This window comes from Haemorhous mexicanus, chromosome 1 (genome assembly GCF_027477595.1).
Source record: "Haemorhous mexicanus isolate bHaeMex1 chromosome 1, bHaeMex1.pri, whole genome shotgun sequence".
Classification (NCBI taxonomy): domain Eukaryota; kingdom Metazoa; phylum Chordata; class Aves; order Passeriformes; family Fringillidae; genus Haemorhous; species Haemorhous mexicanus.
This window is the reverse complement of record NC_082341.1, coordinates 130,904,305-130,919,469: the sequence shown is the minus strand read 5'-3', so window position 1 is coordinate 130,919,469 and position 15,165 is coordinate 130,904,305. Positions and strand designations below refer to the sequence as shown.

Genomic DNA, 15,165 nt, shown 5'->3' with positions numbered 1-15,165 from the left:
TAGTTTCACTCTAGGTTCCTGTGACATTAGGTATTATGTTCATCTTGGCTACAAATGCATTATCTTTTGGGTTTTGTTTCTGTTTGTTTGATTTTGGAAGAAGACAACTTGGTCTTTTGCTTTATCATTACTTCATGTTTAGTTCAACATAAAAAAAACTGGATCAAATAAGCTTTCTCAAACCTGGCCTGTATGTTGATGGCTATTTTATAAAAAGAAATTGGTATCACTTTTTGAAGTAATCAACAAATAATTATATGGGTTCAGCAAATGCAAAACTCATCCCCAGAGTAAGCCAAGACTCACAGCATCTTTCAAGTTATATAGGTTTATGGATAGTTTATTTTACTGATTGAAGTATTTGCTTATTAAACTTTTTCATTCTCAACTTACATGATAATGATAATTCCTTATATAACATTTCACAAGCATGATTTTGCTTAAACACTACTCATTAAAAAGTGCTTTATTTTATCAGAAGAATACAATATTTTTTGAAGGAGAACTTTCAAGTGTAGAAAACCATATGCTATAAAGCTTTCAAGGCTTATCAGAACTTAAATACTTTGCTTTCTAAGTCTCACTTGGTTAGAAAATTACCTGCATGTTACTGAGTTACAGTTCTCAGATTATTTACTCCATGGTGCAATGCTCCATGGTGTAAAAGTACCATATATCAGAATGTGAGCCTGCAGAAGTTACAATGGACCAAAGAATTTTCTATGAAATGCATTGCCCTTCCAGTAGTGTGAATATGCAATATACACTCTCTTAATGATAAATGACTTAAAATACAATTTGAATATGTGATCAATCATTATGTGTACCTAATTTTTCTATTTTTTAATATTTCATTAAAGTATACATCAAAATATCAAAATATTCCCCCTTTTTAATTATATCAGTACAGTCTATATGGTTTCTCTTAGGTAGTCATTGTCTTTGCCTGGAATGTTTTGACTGACATTACAACTCAAGTCTTTGCAGATTTATAGAAGCAAAATAAGAAACCTTTTCAGTTGCTCTTCCACTATAGTCTTTAAAACAAGACAACATTGCTTTCCTGATAAATCCTGCCAATACATTAGTGGGACGTGGGTGGGTAAGAGTACCAAGATTGCTCTAATAAATAAAAAAATAAAAATGAGTTATGTTTGTACAAATAAAAAATTGGTGTGCTTCCATGCTACTGTCTGAAAACTGATGACTAAGTAGAATAACCACTAATTCAGATTTCTTATCTTAGCCTATCATTGGCATAGGTAAAGATTAGTCATCCAGAAAATCTGGGTAAATCTGTTATTTTTTTAAGTCAAATGCTTTTTTTTCACAAATTAGTTCACAAAAACAGCAAAAGTGTTTATCCTTTTTAAGACAGAAACTTTCATGAAACAATTAATGTTTTCTGCAGCTCAGACTGAGATGAAAAATTGTTTCAGTCTGGAGACTCCCACAAATACACATCTCTGAGTGTTATTAGACATTACAAACATAAAATAGAAAAGATATGTTTTGAGTAGAGGCAAGAGAAACGAAAGATAAAACAGCCTTATTATCACATCAGTTCAGTTTGCAACAGAGGTATATGTTGAGTCTCTCTAAAATCTCCCTTTATTACCTGCTATTCACCTTGGATATTTTCTACTGGGTAGTTATAATTTAAAAAGCCCCTTCAGGGCTCTTGTGCTTCTCAAAAGGATGTGTAAAAGAGTATGTCTCTTAAAATAAATATCTGCAACTAGCATCTTACCTTAGACTTTGTGTCTATATGCACTCACTTGGTATTCAGAGACTCCATCTAATTTAGACCTGAAGGCGACACAGGTGAGTAATATTTGCAGCAACAGAACATGATTCAAGCTACAGAGGAATTTATTTATTAGTTAAAAAGGGCATTAGCTGGAGAACTACAGCATTTCTTGTGGCCTTGGTACTATAATATTTCCTTTTCTTAAGGATCCAATAATGAAATTCCATGTCTTTAATGAAGAAGAACAAAAGTACTAGCCTTACACCATTTAACTTGCTTTGATAAGATACCTGTGAGATGCCCTGGCTTATATGCACAAATGAAGAAAAATTCTCTAATTAAAGGAATTATCCTGGTATAAACATGTGCATGAAAATGGAAAAAAATAGGCATAATAATGAAGGTATTATAAAATAAAAGGCCATGAACTATTACCCAAGAATAATCAGAGGGACATTATGATTTAGAACTTGATATGACAGCTATATCAGAATTTCAGACTGAAGTTGCTACGTATACCTTTATTTTAAGATCTTTATTTATGATTGGGTGAAGGGATGGACTGTGCTCTCATCAAGTTTGCAGAAAACACCAGGTTGGGTGGTTGGCACTACAGAGGGATCTGGACAGACTGGATCAATGGGCTAAGGACTTTGATGAGGGTCAATATGATCATGTGTTGGGTCCTGCACTTGCGTCAGAAGAATACCATGTGGAGCTACAGAGTGGGGAAAGAATGTCTGGGAATCTGCCTGGAGGAAAAGAGCCTGGCAGTGCTGCTTAACAGCTGGAGTGTGCCCAGGTGGCCAAAGAAGGCCAGTGGCATCCTGGCCTGTATCAGAAAGTGTGGCCAGCAGGACCAGGGCAGAGTTCATCCTGTTGCACTTGGCATTGGTGAGGTTGCACCTTGAATCCTGTGTTCAGGTTTGGGCTCCTCACTATGAGAAAGGTTACAGCTCATTTCCTCAGCCCACAGATGCAATGAGGCTCTTGCACCATTTGTTTTTGAGCAAGAGGGTGTCTAATCCTTCTCTCACCAGAGAAGGATGAAATCACCCTTTGTAAAGTTCACAGACTTATTTTTTCCTCAGAATAATTCCTATTCATCCTGTCTCTTTGTCCTATTTGGAAAGGAAGTGGATATGCACAAATATTCTGTAACTCACAAGTGTGCTTAAAAGGGTGAAAAACTTTTGAGAAGATTTAATAGTGTGGATGTGTTCCCTCAACGAAGAACATAACTTGCAGTTTTGTCCTAGGACAACTTCAATATTTTCTGAACTCCAGCCTGAAGCAATGTACAAAATAATCACTGTGAAGCAAACTCCTGTGCCCTATACTGACCTGTCTCTGTCCTGTGGGCAGGAAAACATGCTATTCCCATGAAGACATAATATTACTTCAAGAAACTACACTGAACTTCACAATAATAGCAATAAATTTCCCAAGCATATTTTTTTTGTCTTCCTTTATGATCTCTACCCCACAGCTTTTTAGAGTGTGTTGCACTTTATGAAACAGGAAGATTGGAAATAATCACACAGCTCATGAAATCCTCTTCCGTCAAGTCTTAGTGTCCATGGAACCACCATTACATATCACTGACCACTGCACACATCAGAGTTGATGGATGACACCAACAGCCCCATAATAATGACTCACAGGAAGCTGGCAAGACTGAGGGTAATACCCATGTTTTAGATTTGTACATCGAATTTGAGGAATTTGGTAAACAAAATGCTTTGTTATATACCTTCTGAGCCTAATCTTTTGTGCCTCCACCTCAGAGGAAACATTTAGACAGGATACACAGTGAACTGTCTGGCACTCTAAAAAGCTATAAGAATTTACAGTTTCAGTTTTAAATTTCAGATACATACATGGGAATGGTTTCTGACTCAGGGATAAAGCTGCATCATTTTGAATGGCATCAGGCCACAAAAGGCAGGAGCTAATGTAAATGGTTCAGTTAACCACGAACGAGCTGATGTACATTATTAACACAATGTAAAAGAAGCAATGCTTTTTTTGTGATGTACTGAGTACTAGAGTGTATAGTAGTAACAGGCATATATCATGGGATAATATTTTTCAAATATGCCTTTGTTCAAATAACTTTCCTTATCTGGTTATCATGTGGCCCTCATATTATTAATTTATTCTAATTCAATTTAATAGAAAATTCAGCTATGTTAAACAAGTTTTTTTGTACATTTGTAATAGGATTTTCTTGTCCCTTTCCATACTTGACTATTGACATAAATTCATTAGTTCTATTTATTTCTGAATGCAAAGCTCTCAGGACAGAGAAAAAAGTAATTTTCATCAAGAGGTTTCACAATAATGCACTATTTGTGCCTAAGATGTTCTGGGTCAAAATCCCAAGTAAATTTTCTCAGTCATCTACTCATTAATGTGTGGTGACTGTTAACGTCTACTGCCAATTAAAATAATTCATAGAAACTATTTCCTTAATGAGAAGTACCACTTTTACAAATTCATTATTTTGTCAAATTTTACTGATAGCAATTACATTTCACATATAAAAAAAAGCAAATTAGGGAGACAAAAAAGAATATCTCACCTTGCTTATTCTTTATATTCCTTGATATATTAGGAACTGAGGCATGAATATGCCATCAGGAGAATGTGCAGAAAAATCAAAGTATTTTAAGATTAAACAGTTGAAACTTGAGTATCATTTCTGTTATTATTAAGATATTAAAAAAATTCCAGTAATTATTTGTCACTTAATTTCCTTTGCAACAAATTCACTTCCCTGCTACAAAAAGCATAAAAATACACAGAGTAGTGCAAGGGCATTTCCTTGCACAAAATGCTTGGCATATTACTGATGCCACAAGAAATACTTAAAGAGTCTAGCAACAGTAATCACAGTAATAACAGATCTATTGCCTTAGGAAAACACAGTTTAAAAATCTGGTCAGACCAGTGTGCAAGAAGCTGTAAGTAATGCACTGATGGCATTACATGGCCTATTGCTTGGAGAACACTGCTCCAGGAAACGTCTTCTAATAATGCCATCCCACAGACTGACTTTGCTGCCTTGCTTTTATCACTTGAGTTCTTTTATTTCACTCATTTATATGACTTTTCCTAATGAAGTTTGAAAGAAATCTACCCTTGAATACAACTGAAATTATTTAATCTGTTTTTCTCTTGAACTCAAAAGGTAGGAGTTATAAAACTTAAAATTACTGTTCAACAACTGTGATAAAAGAACAACCCATCTAACACAAATGCTTCGGTTTCTACAAACGATCAGAACAATAGATTTCCAGCCTGCAACACTGAAAATGGACAAGACATATCCATTCTTTGTGGCTTGTTGCAGCCAAAACACTGGCTCCACTTCACCTTTTCCTCTCGTAGCGTTACACAACTGGGGTTGGATATGAGCAATACAGTTCAGAGGTGTAGTGAAAGACTTCTGAATCCCACCAAACATCTTGCTGTACTGCACACTACTACTGTCTAAACATGACAGGTAAGTCTAGTAATGAACTCCAGAGCTTATCACTGACAGCCTAAATAGGTAATTAAAAATAGCTTTCAGAGGCAAAAGCTGCATTATGTAACAACTAGGTTTTACTTAAGCACTCATGACAAAGCACTAGAAGAGAAAAATATGACTTTTTTTTTCTTTTGTTTATTTGAAATTTAGATGAACAATATTTACAATATTATGTGGGAAACCTGCAATCTTAGTTTTTAATAATATACTTCTCTAAATAACACTGTTACAGTTTGATTTGGCATGATTTCAAGGACAAATAAAAACTATTCTTTTGCTTCTGTATAACATCTGACACCTCACTGGGCTGCGTATCATTTTAGATTCATTACATGAAAGATAACCTCATATATTAGATGAGCCCTTTCATACTACACTAAATTTACTAAAGTAGAGTCAATGAGAAAATAGTCATTTTTTCTTCTCAAGAGTAATCATATTCATTACAGTGGAATTACGAATAAGTATAAAGTTTTAAGAAGTGATCTGTTTAAAAATAAGCAGTTTATAGGGCTAAATAATTTGTAATACCTAGGTAATATACCATACGTTAAACATGCTCTAGTTTCCAAATCCTGGAAATATGCTGAGATGGAATATCAGCAAAACAAACTCACTACTCCTGCAGGCACCAGCGGCAGGTGATATTTCAAAGAGGAAGGAAAGAGAAGGCAGTGTTTCAATGGAATTAACAAATCCTTACCTAGTGGCTGCCCCGCAATGATCCTGGCATTCTCTCCTGCCACGGCGGCCCTCGCGTGCCTCTCGCTCATGTACTGTACGAAGGCATAACCCTTGTGCACCGAGCAGCCCACGATCTTCCCGTACTTTGCAAAGATTGCCTCGATGTCACCTTTTTTGACAATAGCTGTGTTCAGATTACCGATGAAGACTCTGGAGTTGATGGACTTTGGGTCGTTCTTATTGGTGACATTGCTCGTCTGTGTTTTGCCCGTCATGGTTGGATCACTTGGCTTTAAACCTTAGATAAAGAACAAAGAGAATTATGTTTCTAAGTGTACAGTTACCCTGACTTTGGATGATTTTTCCAGCAATAATTCACTTTTAATTTTTCACTTTGGGTGAATCTCGGCTCAGAAGAATCAAACTATCAATAAAATCAACATAGCACATTTTAAAATACTGCTCAAAAGTAAAATTTAAACTTCTTCTTTTTACAGACGTGGAATATGCCAATACATCACTTAATATAATGCTGTGATAGCAGAGCTTTACTGTAATCATGTGTGGATTTCTGCTTAGAAATTCAATATTGACTTTTTAAGTACTTAGCCATCTAGAAACTGCAAAACAAGAGAATGAATCATTATCTACTGTCAAAGAAATGAACATTCAAGGCCACGGAGAGAGCAAACTCTTAAAATGAAAAACAACTCTGCTTTTGTTTGGTGTCAGTTAGAGCACATTTCTCACCAGCTAAATATTGCTGTGAGGTGTGCAAGGCAGGTAACATACAATTCTCTACTGCAATCAATATGTTTCTATCAGAACAATTTTCCCAGTAAATTCAGTACCAAAAAAGAAGTGAGAAAAGACAGCGGCTTATGTTCTGAGAATTAGAAAGTAAAAAAATAAACCACTTGAACTCTAGGAACACAGATTTTCTTGCTTCTTTGCTCTTTTATCTGAGGTCACAAGCAGAAATGCATCCTGGTAAATCTCTGATGGGAAGAACCACATTATTTCTGGGAAAGATTTGGTAAAAGAAGAAAAAATAACCCAACACTTCTTGTGTTCATCTAGCCTCACCCCTCTGAAGTGCATGTGATTTTCATAATTTGTATGCAAATTCTACCTGCCAGCAGGTCTCTCTATTTACATATTTACATCAATTTACTTAGATGGAAATGAAATAAAAGAAATTGTTCCACATCTGCACTGGGTTCTCTTTAGCTTTAGTAGACCACAGAAATGTAAAAAAAATGCATAGCTTTAAGTAGAGAAAACTGATTTTGTAAGAAAAAGGTCATTTAGGCAGCAGTCAAATATAGGCCACGTCTTACAGCCAAGAACTATGCTACTATTTTTTAACCTTTTCATACTTTTGATTAGATCACAGTAACAACTCAGGCAAGAACAGAATCCAGTTATATACTTTTCACAGTTAAAACTCAGTTCATTTCTCAGAATGAAAATGTATAATAGCTTCTATTCTGAACATCTAAATCGGAAGTTTTGTATTTTAAATCAGTAGCTACCATACATGAAGCTAGAAAAAGGAACCATTGTCTCTGAACTCTGCATAATACCTGCTGAACTAAACAGCCACAGTTGCAGCCATCAGCACTTTGACTGCCTCCATCCCAGAGGAACCAAACCCCACCTTCTAGACAAGAACATACAACAGAGATGTATGAGCAGTCCTCCTAAGTCTCAGCAAATAGCCTGCCTTATTAAATGAATGTATGCAGCAGAGCTGCCAGTCAAATAGCTTCCACTTGACTAACAACTCAGCATTATGTTACAGCATTTAGAGAATGCACTGAAGAAAATAAGAAAAAGGGTGTTTTCCTCTAAGTTTATGTATTTTAAAATACATTATGGAAACGTACTGTATACATGCACAAATTTCATCCTGAAAAACCAGGAAAACTGCCTTGAATGCGAACCTCTGACCTTTATCATCAGACAAATTCAATACTGTATATTTCTAGATTGCTGTGCAGATTGTGAATGTTTGAAGCCATGTCTGTATAAAGCTAACCTGGATATTGTGAACATTCAAAGTAGTATGGTTGGTACTGTAATATTATGTGTGCAAATTCTTTACAAAATGTAAATATGATGCACACTAAGATCCAATTGGCATAAAGTAGACTTCTGACATTTTCTGAGTCCCAGGAAATTTAACCCTATCTTAGATACACCTGTACTACACAGGAGTCAAAATGACAATAACACAGCCACGTTCGCTTAAAGAGCCTTACTGACCCAAACTGAAGAACTAACACGGCAGAGTGACGGTATAAGAGTAACAAGGTATGAGTAACAGGTGCTGCAGAGTTGCACAACACTTCAAATACCACTCTGTTGGGAAAACTTACCATGGAGAGTATTGTGCTCATCTTTGCGAAGATCCAGGGAAAAAAAAAGCTGTAGCTGTTCTTATACAATTCTTAGCATCTGTTGATACTATCTACATTTTTTGAGCTTGAAACTGAAGTTGTTTTACTAAACACATAGAGGTAGTTTATCACAAATATGACTGGCTTAGAAAGCAGTAGCCTGGACATGTACACCTGTCTCAGTCACTAAACTGCTGCATGACTCTTCAGCAAGATGCTTTTAGTGCCTCTGTTTCCACTTTTTAATCTTCAGACCAGCATTTTTTTTTTACTAAGTGCTATGTCTTAATTTTTTTTTATATAACTTCTAACACAACAATGTGACCTCAGTTGGAATATTTAAGCATGACCAACAGATCATTAAAAAAATCCATGGAGAAAAAAATCTACAGAAAATCTGCCAGAAGTCAAGATTCCCATGAAATTTATATGCAAAAAACTACTTTATTTATCACCATCAACATTTTCTACCACACACATTACCACCACAATATTTTCCAAACACTCTACTACCCTCTGTATTTCCTCTGTTGTTTAGTCATTTAACATGGGATTTGGTGAACTATTGTTATTTAATAAAAATTCTCAGTTTTTCCCAGTTTTTCTATGTACTTATTTAAATAGACTTTGAATAGGACATTGAATATTTCTCTGTTGTAGTTCTTTGCAATGCAAATTTACAATATTTTGGTAACACAAAGAAAACTAGCTGTCCGGTGGGTTCTCTCATATTCAAATGAGGAGTCAGGAAAATGTGCTGCAGAAATTCAATGGGTTCAAATAATACTAACATGAATCATTGAGATTTGATTGCCTTGCTCGTCACAATACCACTGTGAATATTTAATAAAAATCAAAGATCTGTGGGATCTTCATTACAATGTGAAAGAGTTTATGGCAACTTCTACACCTCACTTCCAATATACATCTGTGAATACTGAATTATACCCATATTCTCTGAGCTATCAGTAAAATCAGAAACATTGTACCTCATACAAATGCAGAAATAAATGAAATAGTGAGAGAAACAGATCTGAAATAATCTCATTTCCATGCAGCCTTCAATAAAGCATCTTGCTAATTTCCTATTAGTGAAGTGGTCTTTTCTGGTAAGAAATACCTCCTATATGCCAAGCATATCTTTTATAAAATGGTTTACAAATAACATTTAGCCGTCAGCGCACTTCATTTTTATTCAATGTACTTCATTACATACAGCATTGTTCTATGCAGTAGCTGATTTAATTATTCTACCAAGAAGTAACTAGTTCATCTTGGTATAGTTAAAAAAAGAGTTATAATTAGGAAATTTCTTTTACTACATGGATCTCTAAAATTCTTTCTTAAGCATTAACATTTCTAATTTGCAAAACTGGAATGAAAACACAAGTTACTAAAATGAAATTCCTATCATCCAGGACGTACAAGTGAAAAGTTTAAACCAGTCAATTTGAAATGCAAAAGAGGGCAGTAGAATTTAAGTCTTGGATTCCTTCACTTTTCCAGCATTTTCTGACAAAGTTTGGCGAAGCACCAGCAGGACAATGCATTGCTTTGTAGCTGTGAAACTCATCTTCTTTCCATAAGATGCATATGAGAAGGCACAACTCCTTGTCACAGCTGTTTCCCCTCTGGGGCTCTGCCTGGCACCTGGTGAAGACAACAATCCCTTTCCAGTTGTGCCATGGCCCAGTGCAGGCAAAATATAAAACTTGAAGCAAAGAGAAAGGGAACAACTTTTCAAAATCTGCATTCCAGTCGCCCCAAGCTTTTCTTTTAGGGAGTAGGGTCAAGGCAGGATCATAAATTCCTATTGGACTTCTGATCCTTGACCTGCTTTGTGTGCTTTACAATGATTTTTCAACCAGTAAAATGCAAAATTTGCCTTTGAATTGACAGCAATTTGGTCAAAATGCAAGAAAAATTTAAAGATATATAAAAGTTTGAAGATATCAGTTGAAGGAATTTCTAAAGCAATTTATTTCAGCATTTCCCCAATTGCACAACTGTATCTTATTTGAAAACACTGAGATGCACTCATGACTTCTAATTAAAATTTCTACCAAGTACAGAAATATTGTCTCTGGGATTGTCCTTATGCATTTTCCTGTGCTGAATTAACCAACAAGGCTAACTAGTAACAACTCCGTTATAATTAGAAAAATCAAATAAATCTCTTTAGAAGACTATGAAATATTTATATTGATGACTTGTGTTTTCTCTCTTACTATTTTCTCTTATTTTTTACTTGTTCCTAAGATATATACCTAATTTAGCTTTAAAAAAATTGTCTTCACTACATTTAGTAATACTTTCAGGAATTTCTTTGTATTTATGTTCTTTCATCTTCGAGCTGTTTCTTTCCTTTCAACAATAAAACCTTTTAACTAAATAGAGAAAATTCTACAGATTTGAGTAAACTAAGCATTACTTTCAGCATCTTTATGGAAAAATAGGGTCTGCTGAGGAAAAACTGAAGCAACCAAATTGAAAATCTTTAAGGAATAAAAATCCTCTCTGAAAATTAAATAAAACTGTGTAATTTTTATAGAGATTTAATATAAAAAAATCATGTATTTATATGTTTTTACAAAAGAAACAGGAAAAAATCAAATTCACTTTAATTTCCCTTCTCCCACTGCCCCCCCACCCCAATTGTTTTGAGATCATGTTTTGAGCTGGGCCAGTAAGTAATCAACAGCCTGTATTAGATGTGTGTGAGAGTAATTCTGTAGAGAAACATTTTTAACTATGAAATTTTCCATCACTGAAAAGTTACTCTAAGCACCATTAAATTCCAAATCTTAATTTTTGCTATTTATTATAAGATGCTTGCACACTGAGACTCATAGCGCACATTTGATTATTGCAAATCCTTCTTAAAAAGATAAAGCCATTAACAGACACAGGGTTGAACACTCATGTTCGTTTCCACAATGAAATCCTCAGTAGGAAGTACAAACTGTGAGAAATTAATTGCTGGGATATCTGGGGGCCAACCTGAACATTCTGGCAAAAAATCAAACATCACAGTATTGGTCTTTAGATAGACAAAAGGCAACACTATTTGATGTGATCTGTCTCTGGCCCAAAACATCTTGGGTTTTTCTCTTTTCAACATTTCCAAGAAATCTCTACCCTTCTTCTATCCACTCTCAGTTAAAAGCTGAACTTTTGTCAATATCAAAGTTCAATTGTTGCTTTAATAGCTGAGATTTTCTGTGATGTGCTGTGTTTGAGCTTAAAGAATCAATAATTATTAAAATTTATATCAAGAAAAAAAGATTATGCCATAACATATTTTCTCTACTTTTCAATTACCTTTTAGAAAGAGTGATAACATTAATATTTTTATAGAGTTGCAGAAAATGTTAAGATATTTAAGCATTTGAAATATCCTTCTGTGCATCAAATGTCCTACAACATAGATTTATCTTGCATTGGTACTTTACTGGTATTTTATGGAGAAAAGTCAATATTCATATTAATTATTTTAATAAGCAGTCATTAAAAGTATTTTATCTCCATTAAATCACTACTTGACAAAACCCCTATAAAATTTTTCATATCTGTTGGAAACATGACTATTGGATATTTCGTGATGGCAGTCAGAAATGAGAAGGAGAGAAGAGGGGACAGAAAGCAATCAGATAAAATATATTTTGTCTTGGAGAAATTCTTTCTGCTCTATGTTTTAAATTAATTTTTATTGAATTACTATATCTAGGTAATGGAAATAAAGAAAAAATTTATTCATAGATGCTTAGTTAAATTCACATCAAAATACTATGGGCTTTTCCAGTTGTCATTAAAGTCAAAGAATATGCTTCCTCTCTCTCTCTCTTAAAGATATTCTGCCTTTTAATTAATTAATTAATTAATTTGTTTGTTTGTTTACTTATTTTTATATGGTTTAGCTTTTAGCTTCCTTTCAATTACTTTAAAGAAGGGGTTCACACATCGTGTCTGTAATATAGACAATGTTCCCTTCAAATTGGCATTTCTGGAGCTGCATAAATGACAATATGCATCAATGTGCCACATCTTGCAGAAAAAGAAGCACTGAAAGATAAAATGATATAGCAGATCTCACTTCATCTTCTGCTGTCACTCTTAAAGAGACAAATACTGTCTTCCTAGAAAGTGAAGAAAACATATCTACTTGTAAAAAAAATTAAAAGAACTAGGGATTAATAGCAACATACCAACAAAAATAAGCACTTTCAAGGATATATTATTTTGCATTAGTTGTTTAAGCTTTTGGAACAGTAAGGGGAAGTAGTGAACTCTGTCCCAGGAGTAGCACCACTAGCAAGGAGTGGGAGGAAAGGAAAAAGTCTGTACAGGTGGATGGAGCTGCATCTTTAGCCACTTTAACTCATGGTGCTGGAACCTTCTCCCACCCAAATGGGTTGAAGGAAATGGAACATGTCAGCAAGAAAAGTAGGGATTTTCCCTTCTATTCACACGTTTTTTGTTCTCAGGATGTAGAAAATAACCCTGTAAAGGTTAGAAAATAACCCTGTAAAGAAATATGTTTCTCTGATAAAATATTTGATGAACACTCCTTCCTCTACCTTATTTAAAATCTATAAAATACAAGGATTTATTTATAAACTTTCAAGATGCAGCTCTGGTGGCTAAGATAAAAAGTAATCATGATAGCACATACCAGTAAAAAACTGTGCAAACAATTCAGTGAAATCAGGAGAAAAATAAATAAAAAGACCTAAGAATGATTGTCACCGACATGATTTATGAAAAATCCTTTCCTTAGGATTTTTTCCTCCAAAGAAACTGAGAGGCCTCAGGAATAAATGTAAACAATTCTTATCTTCTGCTGTGGAATGCAACAGGTGGATCTGTGATTGGTCTCATCTGGTTGTTTCTAATTAATGGCCAATCACAGTCCAGCTGTCCAGACTGTCTTGGTCAGAGACAAACCTTTGTCATTCATTCCTTTTCTCTTCTTAGCTAGCCTTCTGATGAAATCCTTTCTTCTATTCTTTTAGTATAGTTTTTAATATAATATATATCATAAAATAATCAATCAAGCCTTCTGAAACATGGAGTCAACTTTCTCGTCTCTTCTCTCATCCTGGGACCCCTGCAAACATTGTCACAAATGATCTAAAATTTGAAGTGGAGTTTAAATTGGAGTAAAGATAATGCATTATCTAACTGTGTAATTTCTCAAAGAGATACACAGTTCAAGGGAATATTTAAGAAATTTAGACATTGAGATCACTTAGCAGATTCCATGATGGAATCTTTGCTATTGTCCTAAAGGTAATACTTCACCTTTCAAAATGCCTCGAGGAGAGAGAGTGCAGTTTGGACATTTTTGATACTAATTAGTAACTTATTTATTAATTTGAATTAATAACTAGAATAATGTGTTTAATTTGATACTTTAACATGTCTTCTTCAGATCTATGTGCTGGATATGTCTACCCAGGAAATGACAATGGAAACATTTTGTATTAGGATGCATTGCTTTTACGTGCTGTCAGATAGGTTCTTGGAGTAGGAAATGAACAAGTTTGGGGTCTTTTGTTTGTTTTTTTAAACAAAAAGGTAAACTTTCCTTCACTCCCAATATTTTGACCAGATCTATTAGTAACCAACTATCTCACCTAAGTCATCATTTATCATTTGTGCAGCAAGCTATGTTAATCATCTCTAATCACCCATTCCTGCTGAATTTTTAATAATTTTTAAAGCATTTCTGACTTTCTCTGGTTGTCTAAATTCTGTTTTCAGTCTTCAGTGTTCAGTGCAGTGGCAGTAAAATCTGCCGGACTGCTATCTTTCTCTTCACTTGGTTACTTCATGATACAATGGATCACCTAAAAAAAAATCTTAGCTATATTTGCTGTCATGTGTTATTTCCAGCTAATCTTGTGTTCAGTAGAAATGCTTGGTGTCACTTGGCACCGTTCCTCCCTCTATGTTTGTGCTTTCTCTTCAGCTTCATATCACTGTGAGGATTAAATGAGCCTTGGCAAGTAAGATAGTCTCCTACTATTTTTTTTAATATTTCTAACTTTCCTAATAAATGCCATCAATTTTCTCTGCCCTCAAGGGAGTTTACAGTCACAATATACAACATCTTCTGAAATTTTAATTAATGAATTGTTTTAATGATGTAGAATCTAAAGCCATATTTAAAACTGGCTGTAACAAGAGTACCAATGTCATGGTTAGATGTTTCCCCAACACCACAGTTCTTATTTCAATTCTTCTCTGATACGTACTAAGATGTTTTTGGGACAGATGACATTAAACATAGCAGAGCTGATATGAAGAAATTTTTCGAATTATTCTTAAGGGAAGAAAATTATTTTGGAAAATTTGCCATGCATTTTAAAAGTAAAATCTGATATTTATTGCTCATGGAAATGCTATAATCAGCTCATAGGTAGACTAATTTTGTGCCACTGAACTCTCTGGCAAAAGTTGTGGTAGCATTATTTTGACTACCATTTTGCTCCCTTATGTTTCTTCTATTATTTTATGAGAGTTTGAAATTGGATTTGAGCAATGTCATGGTCTAGGCTGTTGAATACCAAACAAGAAGTCAAGAGCTTCCAAATTGTAATCCTACCTCTGGTACAGACTTGATAAGAGACCTTGTGCAAGTCACTTAATATCTCCACCTTGTCCTCTTTCTCTGGAAACTGGCAATAATACTGATGATATTCCAGCTCAGTGGGTTGCTGCACAAATGAAATTTAAAAATGCAAAACACCAGAAAAATGCTGCAGCTCTAGGAAGTGTAATAGAAAATATAC

General features: G+C 34.5%; 1 protein-coding gene across 1 annotated transcript in view; it reads right to left on the bottom strand.

The window, feature by feature from the left end:
• Positions 1 to 6,262, bottom strand: part of RALYL (RALY RNA binding protein like) — a 185,433-nt gene extending 179,171 nt beyond the window's left edge. The window contains exon 1 of the mRNA XM_059863015.1: positions 5,989 to 6,262. Within this exon, the coding sequence (XP_059718998.1) occupies positions 5,989 to 6,244 (256 nt within the window). The 5' untranslated portion in view covers positions 6,245 to 6,262. The remainder of the gene's footprint in view (positions 1 to 5,988) is intronic.
• Between the last annotated feature and the right edge of the window lie 8,903 nt (positions 6,263 to 15,165).